Source organism: Leguminivora glycinivorella, chromosome 2 (assembly GCF_023078275.1).
Source record: "Leguminivora glycinivorella isolate SPB_JAAS2020 chromosome 2, LegGlyc_1.1, whole genome shotgun sequence".
NCBI lineage: Eukaryota > Metazoa > Arthropoda > Insecta > Lepidoptera > Tortricidae > Leguminivora > Leguminivora glycinivorella.
The window spans coordinates 21,919,190-21,943,364 of record NC_062972.1 but is presented as its reverse complement, the minus strand read 5'-3'; the positions used below and the strand labels follow the sequence as shown (position 1 = coordinate 21,943,364).

General features: G+C 36.1%; 1 protein-coding gene across 1 annotated transcript in view; it reads left to right on the top strand.

Annotated features, from left to right (window-relative positions):
* The first annotated feature begins 3,462 nt into the window (after positions 1–3,462).
* LOC125242317 (rootletin) overlaps positions 3,463–24,175 on the top strand; it is a 108,984-nt gene continuing 88,271 nt past the window's right edge. The window contains exon 1 of the mRNA XM_048151090.1: positions 3,463–3,527. Coding sequence (XP_048007047.1) covers positions 3,522–3,527 — 6 coding nt within the window. The 5' untranslated portion in view covers positions 3,463–3,521. The remainder of the gene's footprint in view (positions 3,528–24,175) is intronic.

The window sequence follows — 24,175 nt, the reverse complement described above, 5'->3', positions numbered from 1 at the left end:
AATTGCTAATTAGGTACGTAGTAAAAACGAGCTGAACGGATCCGGAATCGGGACATTCGAGACAGGACAGGACAGGGTGCCTTATAGGCTGCCAAGAAAGGAAATGATTGGACTTTGCTTCACCGATAACAGCGCATCTTTTAAATATCTGATCATGAACAACTAAACTAAACCAACTCGAAGTGAATCACTGATAGTTACTAATATAATTAAGTAAATTATCGACAGTAATGTGTCCGATCCAAAGATCGAAAATTAATACCTAGGTTAGTCACAGAAATACAGCTACATATAATTTACGATGTGGGCGTATTAATTCTGAAAGTTGATGCCCAAAGTTCGAAATAATTTTACTAGCATGCGATACATACCTACTTATGCTTTTTACATCAAGTATGAGGACATTATTATTTAGTTAGTCACCTACACCAATAACATTAAATGCAAAAAAATTAGTGTCCTAGAACTGAAAAGTGTTACTTTGATTACTCTTAACAGGGAGAAAAAGTGCTACTTTATTCTCTCCTAGCGGGAAAGAAAAGGCTGCTTTCTGAAATATAAACTAAAATATTTTAACGTAACTATTAGCACGCAGGTGCGAATAAACAAGATTTAGTACCTTTTCTAGGTCTAACCAAGAATTTCGTAGCAGCTACGACTACGACGTAGCAAGAACGAAACGAAGCTACGCTATTTTTGTTTACATTCCGATTGTATGTATTTACAGCAATATTTTCGAAATGAATATACTATAGTCTGGCCAAGGTATGTTGGCAGCTCACATCTAGATTGCGATTAGACACCACAGGCAGTCGTATTAGCCGAAACAAGTGAATCATCAGTCAATCAGGATATAAAAAAAAAATAAAAAAAAATATTATAGGACATTAATACACAGATTAACTGAGGCCCACGGTAAGCTCAAGAAGGCTTGTGTTGTGGGTACTCAGACAACGATATATATAATATATAAATACTTATATACATATACAACATCCATGTCTGTGCTCATCACACAAATAAATGCCCTTACCGGGATTCGAACCCAGGACCGCGGCGCAGCAGGCAGGGTCACTACTGACTGCGCCAGACCGGTCGTCAAACCACCATACCATTACCATAATATCACTGATAAAATGATGATGATTTTCGGATGCTACAGTAAGGCGTGGTAATCATAAATTATGCTAGTTTTTTCTTGAAATTGGCATATTTCTAAATTCATATTTTTATTTAAGTATAAACGTATTCTAAAGTTATCAAGCCGTATCAAGATACAGTTCGCTTGTCCTTTTATATCACACCAATACGTCGGAAAGGGACAATTGGGACAAACGAACTTTATGGGCTTGATAACTTTAGAGTATACGTTAATGAATAAGGGGGATTTCTATTGTCACTTGTCATGAATTTTGCACATATTGCAAGTAAACTTGTATTTTAGTTTTTATTATAAATTATGTAAAAAAAATGTTAAAAAACTTCATTAAAAATAAGAATTAAAATTAACTTAAAATTACTTACGAAAAATAGGTATATGTCAAAAATCACGCATTCCCGAGCTTGATTACGAAGTTATTTGTCCCTTTCATATTATACCTTACATGTAACATTACACTAATTACTCGTATAAAAATATTTTGGTTGTAATGCAGACTACCAGATGGTTGAAAATACAAATTTGTATGCACACCACTACACCACTTCATCTGCCAAATTTAAATACCTGCCCAATTATAACATGACTTATTCTCCCTGAAATCTGCTTCTTGCAATATTAATCCATGTTTCCGATAACCCTCGCTCACGGAACTTAATTCCATAATATTGCATCATTATTTAGGTCGTAAGCTGTAAATCAGGCATCGATAACACATGGGTTAATTAGGTTTACTTATTATGTGCAGATAAGGTGATGACCTGAGGTGTCTGAAATTAAATGAGCGCTTTGATTGGCTAATTAAGAGTGTATAATAATGTTGTGGCGCCTCGGGTCTATGCGCATAGGCTTGGTAATTACCTACGTAGATCTACCAACTGTTGCCAGGGGCTTTATTCGACATGTGAAAACTTATCAAGCGTTTATGGAAAGTGACTTCGTCTACCGTCGTAAATTTAAATGGTTTTAACGGTATCAACTACCTCAGAAAATATACGTAAATAAATGACGGTGTCTCAAAGGAAGCAGGAACCTTGTGTTTTGCAATGAAAACTCATAAATACATGCCTTTAATGACTTGCAGGTCACACTGCCCTACTGATAGAAAATAGACACAAAGGCTATTGTACATTTACCTTCTATTTTTCACCCGAGCAAACCTATTTCAAATTGTAAGACGATTTCGTTAAATAGAAATTTATCATTCTATCTCTTTTACTTTATGGGGAAAAATAGAGGTAGGTATACCACATATTTCTATGGGGAAAACTTGTAAATAGCTACCATATGACTTGCATTTCAGTGTCGCTTTAATGTACCTAGCAAAAATAAAATTAGTTGTACAAAACGCGTCATAGTGAGAGGATGGTTTCAAATGAGTCTAAAACATGAGACCTTTCTTCGGTTTAAATCAAGATGCAAGTACCAAAGAGTCCGCTTTCAGCCAGGTCGAGGGCCCCCATTGACACGGCGGGGGTGAAGTGGTGGGATCGTTTTGGAAGCACAGACCAGGCTTCTGTTTCATTTGAATATCAGCCTTTAGAGAAAAATGACGGGGAAAGTAAGAAGAAGTTTCTTACCGATAAATCTACTGGTACCGATGAAACTGGTGTAAAAGGTATGTACCTACTACGTTTTGTTGTTTGGGAAATGACTGAGATTCGAGTAGGTACTGTATGCGTAATCGTGTTGATGTCGTTTTTTGCACCGATGAATGAGATGATGAGATCTTTATCCTGTAACCCAGTACTTAGTAACTTATTCCACCACATTCACTCGATACCTACTAATTTCAATTAGATTCCACAAAATTCCAAGTCTTTACAGTCTCGGCCTACATGTCAGGCCACAAGTACTAAAATGGCATCTACGTGTTGGCTTTGGCTCCACACTCGTCCCTTAAAGGTCCGAAAAATCGTCGTTGTCAAAATACAAATTACTAATTTTATTTGACATAATATTACAGAAGTCCGACTTCCCAAGGACAAGATTCTCAAAAAATGGCGTGAAGCACAATCCCGGGCTAAATTCGAGGCCGCCCGCGCCGCCATCATCAATTCCCTGAAAAACAAATTCGGCCCAGAAACTAACACTAATGTCAAAGTAATTCCTACAATTATTACCGAAGACAATGCTGAAACATCAAATCTGAATGTAAATCGTGATAACGCGACGCAGACGACTTTGAGACTTGTGAGTATGGTTGAATGGTAGATTTTTGGGTTCGGAAGGCTATTGAGGGTTGAAGTCACGCGAGGAGGCTTCGGACCAGGTGGTGAGCTGGCACAGTGGCGGCTCGGGCACGCTGGCAGTACGAGTAGGGCGGCGGGCGCGGAGGGCACACTACGCGGGCTTCGAAGACATGCCGGTAAGTCTAGCTTATATATATATACGTACTTTATCTAAACTATTAGGATTCAGATGAAGGTCACAATAGATAAGATCTTTAGAGATGTCTTCAGTCTACTTAAGATATGTGTGATTTACGTGCATTCCACACAACCATAATTATATTTCACTTGGCTGCTTCATTAACTCTTACGTTAAGTACGAGTATGATGTAGGTACTATTGTAAGCTATAATTGCTAATGGTAGAATATGCCTATATCTATCAGAACTTAATGAAACGTCAATACGTTCTAACGTGACTTTGGTGACTCCTCAATATCCTTTTTTTAAAGATAACGAGAAATTTACATAATATCCATATCTTGGCATCTCAGAATTTACTTACCTACATACCGAAATACATTAATAACTTTGGAACTAAAGTTACCTAGTACTTATATTTTGTCATATAATATCTTTCGATTTAGGAAAACTAGGATTGTTTTTAAAATAGACAGCTAGACCTAGAGACAATAGTAGAATTTGACCTATTTTCCTAGTTTTGGCAATTAAAGTTGCGATAGTTATTTGAGCCGGGATATGCGAAATGGTACGGTGCGTTTGGCACCGCATCTAATGTTGTCTTGACACGGCAGCGCTGGGAAGTGAACAACCTGTCATATCATATCTATGCCGTAATGCCTATTACAGCACAAGGGCGGGTTCAGTGGAGAAGGGAGGGCTAAAAAACGCCTAAGAATTAAGCCCCATGCGTTATTACTTTGAAACACAGCTTTTCACTCTTCTTTATTATCGAGAAGAAATATATTAAAAACAATGTATTCCTTATATAAAGCAAGCGAGTAAAATAACGTACCTATACCTACCAAAAACTGCTTATTCTGCGTCTTTCTACAAGGGACCCCCTTGTTATATTTCCATAAGTTATATGCATTTATTCGTCTTTACTATAAATAGAGTAATTATGTTCCATTAATGTTCTACACGGAAACTATAGAGGCAAGATTTTGTCAAGCGGTGACTGTTTTCGTTAATCATGTCACGCGAATTTTGGCTCTACCCCACTTTTTTTGCAGTTAGGTAAGATATAGGGGAGACCGGGGCTAGTTGACTATAGGGGTAGGTTAACTAACTATTAAAAACCGGCCAAGAGCGTGTCGGGCCACGCTCAGTGTAGGGTTCCGTAGTTTTCCGTATTTTTCTCAAAAACTACTGAACCTATCAAGTTCAAAACAATTTTCCTAGAAAGTCTTTATAAAGTTCTACTTTTGTGATTTTTTTCATATTTTTTAAACATATGGTTCAAAAGTTAGAGGGGGGGGGACGCACTTTTTTTTCCTTTAGGAGCGATTATTTCCAAAAATATTAATATTTTCAAAAAACGATCTTAGTAAACCCTTATTCATTTCTAAATACCTATCCAACAATATATCACACGTTGGGGTTGGAATGAAAAAAAAAATCAACCCCCACTTTACATGTAGGGGGAGTACCCTAATAAAACATTTTTTTCCATTTTTTATTTTTGCACTTTGTTGGCGTGATTGATATACATATTGGTACCAAATTTCAGCTTTCTAGTGCTAACGGTTACTGAGATTATCCGCGGACGGACGGACGGACGGACGGACGGACGGACGGACGGACGGACGGACGGACAGACAGACATGGCGAAACTATAAGGGTTCCTAGTTGACTACGGAACCCTAAAAACCGGCCAAGAGCGTGTCGGGCCACGCTCAGTGTAGGGTTCCGTAGTTTTCTGTATTTTTCTCAAAAACTACGGAACCTATCAAGTTCAAAACAATTTTCCTAGAAAGACTTTATAAAGTTCTACTTTTGTGATTTTTTTCATATTTTTTAAACATACGGTTCAAAAGTTAGAGGGGGGGGACGCACTTTTTTTTCCTTTAGGAGCGATTATTTCCGAAAATACTAATATTATCAAAAAATCATCTTAGTAAACCCTTATTCATTTTTAAATACCTATCCAACAATATATCACACGTTGGGATTGGAATGAAAACAAAATTCAGCCCCCACTTTACATGTAGGGGGAGTACCCTAATAAAACATTTTTTTCCATTTTTAGGGTTCAGTAGTCAACTAGGAACCCTTATAGTTTCGCCATGTCTGTCTGTCTGTCCGTCCGTCCGTCCGTCCGTCCATCCGTCCGTCCGTCCGTCCGTCCGTCCGTCCGTCCGTCCGTCCGTCCGCGGATAATCTCAGTAACCATTAGCACTAGAAAGCTGAAATTTGGTACCAATATGTATATTAATCATGCCAACAAAGTGCAAAAATAAAAAATGGAAAAAATGTTTTATTAGGGTACCCCCCCTACATGTAAAGTGGGGGCTGATATTTTTTTTCATTCCAACCCCAACGTGTGATATATTGTTGGATAGGTATTTGAAAATGAATAAGGGTTTACTAAGATTGTTTTTTGATAATATTAATATTTTCGGAAATAATCGCTCCTAAAGGAAAAAAAGTGCGTCCCCCCCCCTCTAACTTTTGAACCATATGTTTAAAAAATATGAAAAAAATCACAAAAGTAGAACTTTATAAAGACTTTCTAGGAAAATTGTTTTGAACTTGATAGGTTCAGTAGTTTTTGAGAAAAATACGGAAAACTACGGAACCCTACACTGAGCGTGGCCCGACACGCTCTTGGCCGGTTTTTATTTTTGCACTTTGTCGGCGTGATTGAAATACATATTGGTTCCAAATTTCAGCTTTCTAGTGCTAACGGTTACTGAGATTATCCGCGGACGGACGGACGGACGGACGGACGGACGGACGGACGGACGGACAGACAGACATGGCGAAACTATAAGGGTTCCTAGTTGACTACGGAACCCTAAAAATTGAGCCATAAATCAAACTTGAGCCAACCAGTGATATGATATGAGGTACTGTAACAGAACAAGCGTCTATGACAAGGAAGTGGACTCGTTATTACATATAAAACTTACGGCGAATCAACTTTTCCTTGACCAACTTTTTGGTGCATATTTCCTTCGGGATTTCATTGAATATTTTAACAAATAATATCTTTGATGGTTTATCACATGTTTAGTCACGTCTTCACTGATAAAATTCACTATTATTAAATGTAAAACAGGTTGGAAAAACGTATTTATCAACAAACTACGTTCACATGGACGAAATACTGACACTGACAGTTGTCAGCTGCGTAACGTTCCGATATTATGTCTGGATTTCATTTACAAGTCAAAGAAATAATAATGACTAATATTGGTTATTATGCTTCCTGAGTATATCATTCAATGTAACATTTAGTAACAGATAAAATATTTCATTGCGAAATTACTTACAAAATAAATAAGAATGTTCCACAAAATAATATTTACGTAAAAATATTTGCGAATCGCTCCACTATTGGACTACATAGGTATCAATATCAATAGCTCTGTCTCTCTCTAAAACACGTGTACTCGGCACGTGTTGATAAGCAAACATCCGTGTGTTAATCGTGAACTCTAATGCATAGGGCATAAGACTTAGTAAACAAAGCACACGATTGAGTAGCCATCTTGTCGGAAGTCCGATGTCAGAAGTCGGAAGTCGAATGTCAGAAGTCGGAAGTCGAATGTCAGAAGTCGGAAGTCGGATGTCAGAAGTCGGAAGTCGAATGTCAGAAGTCGGAAGTCGAATGTCAGAAGTCGGAAGTCGGATGTCGGAAGTCGGAAGTCGGAGATAGAATCTATAAAAGGGTCGGAGCGAGCCGACGCGCGTCATTCTTAAAATATCTACAAGACTAACAGTGTCTCTGGCTTTCGTGTGTTATACTGGTGAGTGAAGTTGTTCTGCTATTATTTCTCTGTTTGTTTTTACTTGGAAATTATTCTAAGTGATTGTAAACTTTGAAATTGTGTCTCTGTTTGGTTGTGCGGGGACAATATCGTCGTACAGTTGAACTTAGACCTGTGGTGGAATTGCTTTACTGTCAGTTGTGGGGTTAATTTAGTGTTCTATTTATAGTGTAGTGTTATATTTAAATTGTTGGGTATAGTGAAGTTTTCTGTGCTTTGTTTCATGAGTGCCGTCAAGCAATACAAAGACTGGGTCGATGTATGGCTGGTGCTTGGAGATAAGTCTGTGTTTGGTTTTGTAGGGAGTAATTCTTGCAAAACTAAGTGTAGATCATAGCACGTAAAGGAAACTTCATTCGTTTGTTTAGTTGATCAGTAAAATTGAACTTAGTAATTTTCTATGGGGTTATTTTGTGAAAGTTATAAGCCAGATCATTGTTTGTGACAGACTGTTGTCCGGCTAAGCGCTTTATACCTCGCGGTGTTAAACATAAGGCGTTTAGGGGTCTTTTTGTTCCAAGTGGAGGCTTGGGCGTCTTTATTTACTTACAAAAGGCGTATTTTCTCACCGGTCTCAAAGAGTCCAACTGTTAGATGAAAGTGAGGACTTTCACGATTGACGAAAGGCATTAGGAGTAATCCTTGCTCACTGAAGTCGGCAGTATTTGAGGCTGGGGTCCTATATATATATATATTTATTTACTCGGTGCTCTAGTCCATGCTGGCGTTGGTCGCTGGGGATTTCGGTTGTGATCGATCCACATCTAAGTAAAGTTGATCTCAGCTGGGTTTCCCATGTGGCTGGTACTGGTGTGTCCTAGAATACTGGATATATACACGGATAGGGCGATCTACTCTCTGCTACCCTAGCCCGCGGGCAAGAGCAGAGGGGGGGATAAGAACACAAGCCTATAGGTTGCCTATCTCAGCTTCGCTGGCTGAACTGTACAGCTTATGGTAGGGATACACTTGTGCATATTCTGAACATTAGATCTATGGTAAGTGATGGTCTGTGTTTCAGATATGCTAGAGTAGGGAAAACGATAGGACTAGGGTAAAGACACACACTATTTCTATGAACGTAGAGTTCTTTTATGATTGGTCTTGGAATATAATTGGTCAACGTGTATTGTGGAGAAATAATTTAACTACTACTATTTATATGGTTTAAATGGTCTTTAAATGTAGTGTTTACTATCTTAAAATATGTGGTAAAACTGGTAATTATAAAAACTCTTATTACTTAATTTATTTGAGTGAAATTAATAATTGTGGTAGCAATTTCTGATTCTTCGTGTAGCATCGAGCCAGTGAGTGTTGCTAACTAGTTTTTCAAGGTAAATTCTATCAAGTTGGTTAGGGAAACAAACTATTCTTTGGAATAAAAGCATAGGTTTGTTATAGGGCCCAGTGGCATGCGAGCGCCGTCCACTGATGACAAGTCAAAAGCTTCAAGGAGTTACTAGACTTATTTACTTCGTTCTCAGTGGTAGCAACTACTCGGAGCCTTGATGATACATTAGAAGGATCGAGAAGTTATGGTCTATTAGCAGTATTGGGGAAAAGGGGGGTTTAGCTAGGGGAAAAGAAACAAAATAAAAGGGGGGGTTAGTTAGTAGATAGATAGCCCTTCTGGCTTGGCATAGGACTCTCAATAAAGCAGTTTGATTGAGATTAAGGATCCTATTCCGCAACGCAAGTTCGTACCCAAGCCAGGATCACTAATAGAGCGTAGCGGTTGTTTTCCAAAATAATTTTTAATATTTATTTCATGTATGTTTCACTCACTAACTTTTATTTTAAAATTTCTTCATTACGTCATTAATTTTCTCACATATAACTTTCTAGGCCTAAATCTGATAAAATACTCTTCTATAACACTATATTATTATGCTACAATAACCTTTATTCTTCTTTAAAATATAAATAAATAAAATTTTAGTAAATTAGTCAAAAATACAGCTGATACTCATTAAAGGATCTAGGTTATCGCGGTTCACGTCGAAGGGTTCTACTTATTCACGCTAGACGATCACAAGGCCAAATTTACGGGGTATTTTTAAAGGGGGGTTAGTTATACTAATGGTTAGTCAAGTAAGTAAGTAAATAAGTAAGGTGAGCGGAGGTTTTAGTTACATTTGGTGCCGTGACCAGGATCTAAGATGTGCTCTGTAGAACACATCTTGGATACCAAGGTTTACAAATAAATAATAGCCTTACCAGGCTACATTTGTTGTTGTGAAGACGAGTGGGTGTGCTGTATTTCTGACTTATTTCATCTCTAAATAAAACTCATATACCTAATATTTTTATTCAATCGCTATTTCATAAAAACAAAAATAACTTTATTGTTAATAAACACGTCTGTAGTATTTTCTTTCATTGTTAATTCTTGCCGCGTTCCGGGCGAGGTCGTGCATCAGTACAGAATCAATTATATTTTCGTCTTCCTCTGGTATCTGTAAAAATAAAATAATAAAATTAAAGTAGCGTAGTAAACTTAGACAAAATCTATTTCTAGGAAATTAGCTCATAATCGTAGTGGTTGAACTAAATATCGTCCCGATTAGGCAATTCGGGTTGCACTGCTACGTAGCAATTGTTGGCGTTGGTGCATCTTGACGTTCCCTTGCGCCTGTGCGTAGTACTATTATTTATTCTGTGTCTTAATGTATGTTTTATGGCTGTTGTATAGGCAGGGCTAGTACGTAAAATACTAGGTACTTATAGAAAAATACCCATGTATCTAAAATAATAGGAGGTGCGGAGCTGTAGCACTTTAGAAGAGTTTGCCACCTAGTGACCGGAATTGGAAACATAAGTGTGTACACTATGTACAATAGCAATAGAATTTCATGTTAAAACAAATAGTTCTCTATATGTCTAGTACATTTTCATAGCAGGCTCTGCCATCTTCAGGGCTATTTTGAAATCTCACATCACGTTTGCACTTCACACCGGAGATCGGATAGCTTCGATGCTGTGTTATATAGTCTAGGAACACTCTGATGATATACATATTCCTAGCAGGCTTGTTATACAGAATTTCATTCATAGGCAGGATAACTACAGTCTAGATGTAAGGTTATTTTCCTAAAATAATCTAGGATACCTAAGCCCTAGATTTAAGACCTAGTAATACAAGAAGATAGGCTCTAGTCTAATGGCTATGGGGGCGCGATTATTCATTGTCGCGCTGAAGTACAATATTATATGGGGCGTCCCGCCATTTTTCTATGAATACTGAATAGCTACACGCATGTTATACTATGACAGTACCTCCTTCGATGGATGGTTTGTTTGCATTTCAGTTGTAACTCTATAATATATGTATTGTCTCACAGGATTTCATACATCATACAATAAATTGACAAAGTCTTTATACTGAATATTTTCACTATGAGAACAAATGTCTGTCTGTTAGGTTATACGTATTAATCATGTTAGGACTAATTTAGTTCATTAGCTTATAAGTCATCATATATTTTCATATTACATCCGTAGTAAACAAGCATACGTCCCTCTTGATGGTGAGAGGTCACCGTAGTCTATATCTGCCAATTATTTCAATAAATTAAATGCACTGTACGAATTTCAACTTTCTATACGTATATATTTTTACTGTAGTAATACAAATAAGTATGTATGTATAAACAAGATTTTCAATAGCTTCATATGACATGAGTTCGTTATCTTACATGATAAGCTGTAGGCTAGTCTAAAATAGTAAGTGTAAAACCATACAATTATTATGTTCGGTAGATTGTGTACACAGCTTTTATACAATATTTCACAAGTCAGGAGTATGCCAACATACTGTACTTCATTACAACCATGTCAAACATATCCTACGAAATATTAGCATTACCAGCATCTGGGAGGTCGTACCTTGCCATACCTTAACTCCACCACTGCTTGATCATTGTCACAATTGCTCAAATAATTTTATGAAAATTGATTGAAACTTGTAATATTCCTGTTAAGTAGGCATACTCGTAGATAATAAGCACTATTATCATTATAAAACCATATTTTACTGAGGTTCAGAAATAGTATGTGGTATGTGGTACGCAGTAGGTATGTAAACTTACCTGATATGACCGGGTCCAGTCTGATTGTCGGATTACTTTGTAGTTCAGTAACGTTGAACATGAGCTGGTTGTGCAGATCAGCGAGACTGAAAAGAAATAGTCAGACATTAGAAATGTTCATATATTATAAGAAATAAAAGGGTTTAGTTTTAGAGTTAGGTTCTGCCAAATTGGGTTCAATATTATTTCATTTATCTACTCACGGGGGCGCGTCGCTTAATTCTGGAACTAAGACACGCCCGTGAGAAATATTGTGTCAGAAAAAACAACGCATACTACAAAATTTACAAAAGGAAAAAAAAATATTAAAAAGTTTGAGAACCTCTGCTTTGCAGTTCATATCTACATGAGTTAGTACATAAATAAGTTAATAATGAGTTTACTTAGCCAATAAAGTAAGTATAAGTTTAATTTTCACTTCATCGCTATAGTCATCACTATCCCTCGCAACTAAATTTTCTAAATATAATATTATTAATGCCATGAGCTGTTCACTTTTAAATTTAATAATTAGAACATGTTATTATAATAAAACATAAGTACCTTTCATTTATATGAAGTCAGTAGATATATGGAAGACGGTCCAACCTGAAGCATGGCCTCTCGGGTAAAACCTGAAATTGTATATATGAAAAAAAAATTAGTTAAAAAAAGGGTGTATGTATGTTTAAGGAATCTTATTTATAAATACGTATCATTAAGATTGTTTATATTTATCTAGGCCATTCATGGTTAAGAAAAAAAAAAAGAAGAAGAACAACCATATCCATGTTTCTATGTAAAATTTCCTGCCGAGTCGTTTTACTCACTAAGTAGAGTTAATTAAGTTAAAAAGTAGCTGTTTAGTGGCAATGATTTTTTGTACTTACTTGGGAATTGTGCTAAGACGGAGTACAGTCCATAAAAAGACACACCGGAAAATTCCTCAGTCCACCTGCACATTGCCGACAGCTGGTTGATGTTCTTCAATGATGATAATCCATTTCATATACTGAAAATTGATACATACACTATTTAAACTCATTGTAACACAAACAAAATTTATGCTAAGTCTGGATTTTTAGTCTACATAATTTTATTTAAGTATCAGACGTCAAGTTTTATCTTTGAAAAATACAAAATTAAAGTTTGGACAAGATTCAATGCCTATTTTTAAATGCCATGACATTCGTTTGAGGTCCTACAAATATTATTTTCCATAGCCCATAAGCCAGCGCTTCAGAAAAATAATTGAGAAGTTTATATGTTGGTACGGAAACAACGTTACAATTTCCAAGAACAGTTAGGTAGCCTAGATCAAATAAATTAGTCGAACATATTTTTAATGCTTACCGTTTAACCAAGGTATGTTCAGTTTCTATAAATATTGATTTCCATAAATTTGTGGCAGATGTGTAGAAATATCGGGCATTGTAAACTTTCCAGAGAAATTCCAATTAGATGTTGAAACTGAAAAATCGAACAACCATGTAAACCTCATTGAAAGTAACAAATATATTTTGTTAGTTAGGCCTATTTCACGTACATTTAGATCCTCTTAGGGAATGTGAAAGTCAGAAATTAACGTGGGAAATTTACTATCAATAACTTATCTGACGATAAAACAACGAAATAAGCAACATTTCACCATATAAATTTGGCCTAGTCATTGTAGTTCGCAAGTATGTTCTGCTGGGTTTCGAAAACAACGACTTGTTTGAAAACACATCAAATAATAAAACAAAAGCTTACCTTTCTTGCAAAACTGCTTTTGAAGTAGGCAATTAGTTCACTTTATCAATTGAGGCATAGCCCGATAAGACATCCTTTGCATGGGCTGTTTGCTCATTAGATCATGAGTATGAGCACTAGATTCTTCTATTATCTTGATGAGAAACACAACAAAACACATGTCCATTGCATTCACTAAATGTCATGTCAATTTCATAATTTCACTTTCGCTATCGGAAAATTACATTGCAATTGCAGTTCGGAGTTCAATTTGATAAAACAGGTTCACTTTGTCGACAAAATTATTTAGAAGTAACGCGTGTTTAGGGCAAATAATGTTTTGTTTGCATTTTCTTAGTTTGCTAAATGACAAAATGGCGAATATGGACGGCACATGACCGGCGTCGGCGCAGAATTGCCTGTCGTTTGTTTAAGCCGAGTAAAATAAAGCGAATATTTAAATAATTCTAGTTGTAGATCACGTAATTAATAATGAGCTAAAGAAAACAAAAACGGATCTGCCATTTTTTCGCGAACAAGCGGATTAGCGGTAAGCATGACATAGATTAGAGAAAATAATTTAACCACAGATAACATATATCTTCGCCAAAAGGTGTTCTATCGGTGACATTACACAAACTATCATTGTTTTTAAGTTGGTACGCTTGATCGGTCATAGAATTTTCGACAAAAGATATTCAGTAATTCAGTAATTTATTGTCCGGTGTTGTCATTTACAAAACTTTACTTCATTTTTCTCTACTTCATTATAGTAAAATTAATACAATAGATGTATTTAAATACAAAAGATTTTGTTAATTTAATTTTCTATTGCTTAAATCACATCAAACTATTCAAGTTGTGTAGATTTTGAACGGTATTTTGTAAATAGGGCCTAACACATGTCCCCTTACAAGTGCGGTCCGATCGTCTGTTAGATCCTTAAAGAATCTCACAATATATTTTTAATGTGGTCACACTTTTGTAAACCGATGCGCACACGCGATTTCCTATGCATTGACAAATTTACACGATAGTTTTCGTTCGATTTCATTAAATTATGAAAAAAAAAATCAATTATATATTTCTAATAACTAGTCAAATATTTGAACATTATGATAGGCTAAATTTATGATATCAAATAATTGTTTTGTTGATTTAATGTTTGTGACTACACAAAACACTTTAGTGTGTTTACAATGAAAATACGCCCATGAGGACAATTGTAAAAGAAAAAAAAAACGGTTAAGGATGACAATATTGACAGTGACAGTTCTTTACGAAACTCGAAGCGCGAGATTATTAAAAATTTTTAGAAAACCGATTTCACTGAAATTATAGTGTTATGTAGCGTCAAATAATTAGTATAGTTGATTGTGTAGAAGCACGTGTAATTTTTAGTGACGTCTTATTATCAGACGAAGAGAAATGTGAACTACGGTTTGAAACGAAGAGCTCTGTTAGTGAAAACATAGTAATTTCAATTAGTTTTAGGCTATAATTAGTCAGTTAAAAAAGGTGTTAGTGCAACAGTGCATGACTTGAGTACATGGAAATAGAGTTAACAACAAATTGGACGCAACAAACATGAAGTGAACATTGAGATATTTCGTGGGACGTTCGAGTTGAAGTACCCGGCTTTTGATGTCAACTAACGGAGGAGTAAGAGTTTTTGAGCCTGGTCTCATACCTGCTCATAGGACCAATGTGTTACTGAAGATTTTCAATATGATTATGTTGTTAGTGGTGCCATATTATGCCACACTAAACAGAAGAATGGAACAGAAAATGCCGATCAAGAAAAATACATATATGTAAGTGTTCAAAACCCCAGTTAATTTACCCTATTCTAGTTTTATTGAGCAAACAAGACGGAGTTTTATAGTCTGCAGTAATTTTTGAGTTAGAAAAATTAAAGTCACTTAGTGATCAGACATCATACTTGAGGAAAAAAAAAAAATAATAATAATAATTGTAGGTGAACGTAAATGAGACGTACGTCTCATATGGTTAAAGTACCTAGATGGTCCTGCAACCTTAGTTGGCATATTTTTTTTTGGAAAATATTTTAACGCTTGTGATTTTTATTTTATCTTTCCCTCTGTTTATTGGAAGTCTTTAACTTTAGTTTTAACCTAAGATAGATTCTTACCACAGCAGTGTTCTGTCATTGAACATAGTGGATCAGCGAGGACGGTGGAAACATGCGGTGAAAACTTCAGTGTGTGTTTAAGTGCATGCTTAGTAACGCTAGTGAAATAACAAGTGTTTATGATATTCGATTTATGCAATATTTTATTTTTTGACCAATGATTGGACAAATAAGGACTAGCCAACTTTAGAGATGAAGAAATATTCATTGGTTTCAAGTTACTTGCTGTGTTCAAAAATAAGTAACTGGATCTTTTGCGGTTATGCTGATTGTGATCAAGTGTGCAACGTGTCTTCGGAAGAGGTTTCATGGTGTCCTGGGTTATGACACCGACTGAGAAGAGAATAGTTTGGAAAATTTTGAAATATTACCAGGAGGCCAGCAGGATCTAATCATCATCATTAGCTACTCAAGAACTCATCATAGAACTAGCCAAGTATGAAGGAGAAAAAAGGAAGAGAGACACCATGACCAAGTTTCTCAGCCCATTGTCGTGTTTGTTAACAATTTTCTAAGTTTGCTGCAGCTGCAAATGCCATGAAGAAGGAATAAATTGTCTGAGGTTACAGAAGACTGTCGGGGCATGTTTTACAATATTGAAGACACGGACATAGAATAGGACAATACAAGTTTTAAGCTCGTTTCAAGAAAAATTCATTATTTTGTTATATTATTATCCAATCAAATAAAAGTATTTTGAACCTATTTATGACATCATTTTGTATTTTATCATAAGGCAATTAAAACCAAAATAAAATTTTGCAGATAGTTTGAAAAAAAAAAGGGAATATATTTTATCAAAACCACATCAAATTTGACGTTACATTATATTTTACAAAAAATATCAAAACCATATCAAAATTAAGGATACATCATATTTTGCGGGAAAAAATTGAAAATATGAAAACCACTTCAAAACTGCAATTACTTTTTTTTGCAAAATTGTATTATGCGTTTATTATGAACATTACATGATGTGTAATGTAAATTTTATGAGTACATTGGTTACAAGTCAATGACTTCTTAGTAAAGAATGTTTATTTATTGCGACATACTTATGTGGAACATTATTATTTTTCTTTCTTATCATCATCATCATTATCATTATTTTAAACGTGTCATGAGTTCTTCAAAATTTTATTGAGATGCAGTGTTATTATTATAGGGGTGGTAGAAGTCAAAATTTTGACTAAAATTAAATTTATTTCTATAGTGATCTGTGTGATAAAGGGCTTTATTGGCTAGCACATCGTATAATTTCTCTGTCATTTAGTAGTTTCGTTCCTAGGATTATAAAATGGTGTATGGTGGATGTAAATTTATAATACGGATTTTTTTTATTATCTAGATAAAGAAGTCGGTTCATTATATGGACAACAATTTTTTTTAAAAAATCTTTATTTTGTAAGAAGAATGTATTGGATATACATTGTATGGTTAGATTATTTTAATATAACAATAACTGGACATCATAGTAGCTAGTCTGCCTGGGGTAGACGTTAGGAAAATCGAGATCGGTGGAAAAGCTATTTTTCATTTTAGTTATTACAGTTAGCAGTGATATTTATTATTTATGCGTTATCGGTTTTACATTATATAGGGTGGTATACTGTACGATGTTGGTTGGCATCAGTGCAAATCCTCGTTTCTAAGCATAACGATTTTATCAGACAAAGATCAGAGTAGGGAGGGCCACTATTTTTTTTTTTTTTGCTTACTTACTTTTATAATTTTTTGCATTTTATGCTATCAATTTTGCATTATGAACTGTAAAAAAAAAAAAAACAACAACAACAAAGACAGGAAAATTGAAAGTAGGGTAGTGTCCTTACAGTAATTGACTCTAATTAAAATGTGAACATAAAATGTAACGTTTTCTTCGTACGAACATTTTATTTTTAGTATGTGCATCAAACAATTTTCACACATTGTCAAATTGTTTGCGGTTAGTAATTATTTTATAAAATGAAATATAGATGTATAAAATGAAACCTATTATAAATAAATTGAAATTTTCTTTGCCTTCGAGTCAGGGTAGAGTGGAGTAAAATGGGATACGTAAATTTTTGAAGTTATTATAGAATTTTATTTTCATTTTTATTATTTATTTTGATTACTTTTAAAAGCGTTGGCTTTCTGTAAACAATCGAGTGAAAGCGTAATTGAGGAGGAATGAACGAGTGTATGTGTATAATTTAGAGGTGATGAATGCTTATAGATGTATGAATGTTTTGATAGATTGAATGGCTGGATATGATGGATGTAAGATATGAAGGTTGTCTCGAATGTTTTTTTTTATGGAATGAGTGGATTGATACAGACAGACAGTGCTGGAAAGTGGTCAAAACTAGTTTGGTCGGAATTTGCGGGAACAAACAAGGGGGGAATTTTGGGAACACATTAGTCATAAAATTCTTATTGGTTAGGTTAAAATCCAATGGATTCGACCCATTTCAAGGGTAGTTTTTTATGATTACTACTACACAAGGTAATAAGACCCATACGAAAACCACACACCTCATCTTGAATGGGATGTATTTGACAATCGACATATTTAAGGGCCGATATCGTCTAGTGAGAACGAGGCTCTTTTCAATAATTGTTTCCTTGTTATGTTTTCCAATATGTGGAGTTTAGTATCATCAAATCATTTCTTCATTTGATCATGATATGGTACCAAGTTGAGGTACATGCTTATGTCATTTAAGGTTTGTTTTATAAAAAAAAAAAACACATCCAAACAAATCTTAAGTCAGTATATTTTATTCAAGTATGAGACATGCGCCAAAACATGTGGCTGGAGTGATTAGGTAGAAAAATTGGTTTGAGTTCCGACAATGGAGATTGAAGGCTCTGGACTTATAATGAGAGCTCTAAAGGTTTCTTCGTAATTGCGTGGGAAGTTATTGTGAACTCGTTGAAATTATTACGATAATTATTCCGGTCCAACAGTGTGGATGGAATGAATATTCGCCGCGACCGGGGAACGAGCTAGCAAGAACGGGTTAATAGGACCTATCAGATTCACAACCTGGTATCCCTGGCGATGCGTGGACTCTGAGAAAGGGGTTATCATGGTTCATTGTCGAGATTCTGATGAGCTGATTTCAAAACTAAGTCACTAGCAGTTGCATAGTATTGGAATACACACCACACGATTAGAAATGGGGGGATATTTCCGACTGATCTAGAGATATTTTTCTTTTCTTCAGTTTTATTGCTTCTTTTGCTAAATAAGATTGAAATTTTTTACAAACTACTTTGTATTTTGTAAAAGAATTCCAATCTGGGGGCGAGTTGTAACAGAACAAGCGTCTATGACAAGGAAGTGGACTCGTTATTACATATAAAACTTACGGCGAATCAACTTTTCCTTGACCAACTTTTTGGTGCATATTTCCTTCGGGATTTCATTGAATATTTTAACAAATAATATCTTTGATGGTTTATCACATGTTTAGTCACGTCTTCACTGATAAAATTCACTATTATTAAATGTAAAACAGGTTGGAAAAACGTATTTATCAACAAACTACGTTCACATGGACGAAATACTGACACTGACAGTTGTCAGCTGCGTAACGTTCCGATATTATGTCTGGATTTCATTTACAAGTCAAAGAAATAATAATGACTAATATTGGTTATTATGCTTCCTGAGTATATCATTCAATGTAACATTTAGTAACAGATAAAATATTTCATTGCGAAATTACTTACAAAATAAATAAGAATGTTCCACAAAATAATATTTACGTAAAAATATTTGCGAATCGCTCCACTATTGGACTACATAGGTATCAATATCAATAGCTCTGTCTCTCTCTAAAACACGTGTACTCGGCACGTGTTGATAAGCAAACATCCGTGTGTTAATCGTGAACTCTAATGCATAGGGCATAAGACTTAGTAAACAAAGCACACGATTGAGTAGCCATCTTGTCGGAAGTCCGATGTCAGAAGTCGGAAGTCGAATGTCAGAAGTCGGAAGTCGAATGTCAGAAGTCGGAAGTCGGATGTCAGAAGTCGGAAGTCGAATGTCAGAAGTCGGAAGTCGAATGTCAGAAGTCGGAAGTCGGATGTCGGAAGTCGGAAGTCGGAGATAGAATCTATAAAAGGGTCGGAGCGAGCCGACGCGCGTCATTCTTAAAATATCTACAAGACTAACAGTGTCTCTGGCTTTCGTGTGTTATACTGGTGAGTGAAGTTGTTCTGCTATTATTTCTCTGTTTGTTTTTACTTGGAAATTATTCTAAGTGATTGTAAACTTTGAAATTGTGTCTCTGTTTGGTTGTGCGGGGACAATATCGTCGTACAGTTGAACTTAGACCTGTGGTGGAATTGCTTTACTGTCAGTTGTGGGGTTAATTTAGTGTTCTATTTATAGTGTAGTGTTATATTTAAATTGTTGGGTATAGTGAAGTTTTCTGTGCTTTGTTTCATGAGTGCCGTCAAGCAATACAAAGACTGGGTCGATGTATGGCTGGTGCTTGGAGATAAGTCTGTGTTTGGTTTTGTAGGGAGTAATTCTTGCAAAACTAAGTGTAGATCATAGCACGTAAAGGAAACTTCATTCGTTTGTTTAGTTGATCAGTAAAATTGAACTTAGTAATTTTCTATGGGGTTATTTTGTGAAAGTTATAAGCCAGATCATTGTTTGTGACAGACTGTTGTCCGGCTAAGCGCTTTATACCTCGCGGTGTTAAACATAAGGCGTTTAGGGGTCTTTTTGTTCCAAGTGGAGGCTTGGGCGTCTTTATTTACTTACAAAAGGCGTATTTTCTCACCGGTCTCAAAGAGTCCAACTGTTAGATGAAAGTGAGGACTTTCACGATTGACGAAAGGCATTAGGAGTAATCCTTGCTCACTGAAGTCGGCAGTATTTGAGGCTGGGGTCCTATATATATATATATTTATTTACTCGGTGCTCTAGTCCATGCTGGCGTTGGTCGCTGGGGATTTCGGTTGTGATCGATCCACATCTAAGTAAAGTTGATCTCAGCTGGGTTTCCCATGTGGCTGGTACTGGTGTGTCCTAGAATACTGGATATATACACGGATAGGGCGATCTACTCTCTGCTACCCTAGCCCGCGGGCAAGAGCAGAGGGGGGGATAAGAACACAAGCCTATAGGTTGCCTATCTCAGCTTCGCTGGCTGAACTGTACAGCTTATGGTAGGGATACACTTGTGCATATTCTGAACATTAGATCTATGGTAAGTGATGGTCTGTGTTTCAGATATGCTAGAGTAGGGAAAACGATAGGACTAGGGTAAAGACACACACTATTTCTATGAAAGTAGAGTTCTTTTATGATTGGTCTTGGAATATAATTGGTCAACGTGTATTGTGGAGAAATAATTTAACTACTACTATTTATATGGTTTAAATGGTCTTTAAATGTAGTGTTTACTATCTTAAAATATGTGGTAAAACTGGTAATTATAAAAACTCTTATTACTTAATTTATTTGAGTGAAATTAATAATTGTGGTAGCAATTTCTGATTCTTCGTGTAGCATCGAGCCAGTGAGTGTTGCTAACTAGTTTTTCAAGGTAAATTCTATCAAGTTGGTTAGGGAAACAAACTATTCTTTGGAATAAAAGCATAGGTTTGTTATAGGGCCCAGTGGCATGCGAGCGCCGTCCACTGATGACAAGTCAAAAGCTTCAAGGAGTTACTAGACTTATTTACTTCGTTCTCAGTGGTAGCAACTACTCGGAGCCTTGATGATACATTAGAAGGATCGAGAAGTTATGGTCTATTAGCAGTATTGGGGAAAGGGGGGTTTAGCTAGGGGAAAAGAAACAAAATAAAAGGGGGGTTAGTTAGTAGATAGATAGCCCTTCTGGCTTGGCATAGGACTCTCAATAAAGCAGTTTGATTGAGATTAAGGATCCTATTCCGCAACGCAAGTTCGTACCCAAGCCAGGATCACTAATAGAGCGTAGCGGTTGTTTTCCAAAATAATTTTTAATATTTATTTCATGTATGTTTCACTCACTAACTTTTATTTTAAAATTTCTTCATTACGTCATTAATTTTCTCACATATAACTTTCTAGGCCTAAATCTGATAAAATACTCTTCTATAACACTATATTATTATGCTACAATAACCTTTATTCTTCTTTAAAATATAAATAAATAAAATTTTAGTAAATTAGTCAAAAATACAGCTGATACTCATTAAAGGATCTAGGTTATCGCGGTTCACGTCGAAGGGTTCTACTTATTCACGCTAGACGATCACAAGGCCAAATTTACGGGGTATTTTTAAAGGGGGGTTAGTTATACTAATGGTTAGTCAAGTAAGTAAGTAAATAAGTAAGGTGAGCGGAGGTTTTAGTTACAGTACGAGAGGCTCACCGGTGACTGAGCGAGGGGAGGTGACGGAATTTCGTACCTCACTGGTTGGCTCAAGTTTGATTTGTGGCTCAATTTTTTAATAGTTAGTCAACCTACCCCTATAGTCAACTAGCCCCGGTCTCCCCTACTTTAACATTGGTGCGTGGTAGTCCATCATCTAAAATACCAATACTACATGGGGGTCTGATTTGGGTGGACAGTTGATAGACAGTACATAAACAATTTAAGGAAAGATGCCTACCATTAATTTACCAAATTTTCTTAAGTTTTTGATTTTTTGAGTAACATGACTATTATTTTGTTTTACCCTCACTAGCTCGGAAACACGTGTTTTGTCCTTTAATACCAGCGGGTAAAAACTAGCATTTTATCTACTAGTGGGTAAAGTAATTTGACCTTGAATAAAGTCAAATTAACTGCTTTAAAATTGATAAAAGTAAATGAATCTAGTAATAAAGATGATTTACCACCTGTGGAACTACTGGAAGCAGTGATAAACGCATTTTTTGCGTTGTAGTTTCCTCGCTATAGTGAGGAGAAAAGTTTTGTGTTACACTCGGGTGCAAATGTATTTTACTTCTCGTGTGTTAAAAAACTCGCAAGTTCTGGATTCTATTCTCGAACCACTCGCTTCGCTCGTGTTTTAACTATAGAATCCTTTCACTTGCTCGTTTTTCAATTCCACACTCGGCGTTAAAATACAACTTTGCCCCCTTGTATAACAAATAACTATTTCCTACTAAATAAATCACCGCATTCTCATATCGTCACTACTTTTAAAAACACTTGTATCTTCGTCTGTCAATGTCCTCTTCCCCTCGGACCACCGTAAGGTGCACAAGTGTACACAGTATTTATTTATGTGATTTAATTAAATTTATACGCAAATAAATTACATCTAAAAAAATAGGAGTGCATAAACTGTAGACGTTCGTTCTAAGTGATCCCTATAAAACTTAAACTTTCTGATCTCCTGGTACATCGTACGCGTAAAATTAGAATACTCAATGAAGTCTTATCAGTGACTGTACCGCTCGCGCGCCGCTATTGGTCCAGTAAAAACTACGATTCCCACCACAGCGCTACACGGCGACGTACCGGTATCGCACTCAAAACTGGTTCTTACAACTCCACAGCTAGCCTCTAATTGCCTAGTATGGAAGGTTTGGGAGAACGCGCGTTATCGGAGGCCGATCTGAGCCGGGCAGAAAAAATGATTACGCCGCCGAACAATAATAGCAGAGTCATTAAAAGAAAACGGGAAGATGAAATGGCTGGCGATTTTTCTATATTTAAAGAGGAAATGAGGGCTATGATGACTGAAATGATGGCTACACAGCTGGCGGAAATTATGAAAAACAACACCACCACTTTAAGTGAGGTCCAGCAATCAAATAAACATATTGAGACCTCCGTCGCAAACCTCTCGTCGCAGTTTGAAGAATTTCAGCATAAAATAACTGGTCTTGAAAATCAAATTGCCGAGGATAGGTCTTATGTACAACAATTAGAACATAAAATAGAGGACCTGCAACGTGAAAGTCGCAAAACAAACCTGGAAATTAAAAATGTCCCAAGATTGCCGAATGAGACTAAGGAAGACCTAGTGAACATGATTATATCGTTATCTAATACCGTGAGCTGCCCAATAACCAAAAATGATATTAAAGACATATACAGGTTGCGCCCCAAAGAGAAACACGTCAACAATACTCCTATAATAGTGGAAACAGCATCAACTTTTATAAAAAATGACATTGTAAAAATGTGTAAAGCCCATAATACTAGGAATAAAATGAACTTAAGTGCCAAACACCTGGGCTTGCGAACCTCTGTGGACTCCCCTGTGTTTGTAGCTGAACAGCTGACTGTACGCGCGTCTCGCTTATATTTTTTGGCACGTGAGCTCAAAAGGCGAAAGCTTTATAAACACTGTTGGACCAGCTACGGAAGAGTGTACGTACGTAAAGATGATGACTCTCAAATTATTCAAATATATAATGAAATCCAAATAGAGAGATTAAGTAAGGAAAACCTAGGTAATACGCAAAATATTGCTACATCTCACAACGACAAGAGGACTAGCAGTGTGCATGTTTCTTCGCCTACTCTGAACCCCGCTGCACCTGCCGCGACCTCTGGCGCGTGGCCGGGCAACTCGAACCTCACCACTGCACTACTGACCAGGACCTCAGAGACCGGAGCGCTGCCGAGTGTACAAAACATCTGACTAGATTTATATTTCTGGATGGTAACTGTTATCTCAATTGTTTATTCAACGTTGCTTGTGAATTTAATTTCCCATATGTTTCATAATGATTTAAACCAATCCTACCACTATACTACACATAATATAATTAAAGTAATGAGTGTAATTTTCACCTCGTATGTGCATGATTGCTCTCAAACGTTAACTAATCTACACACAATATACACATCCTACTTGAATAATAAATATGTGCGCTACTGTCACTGCTACGCTGCCTTTTTGTTAAATAAAAAAACATAC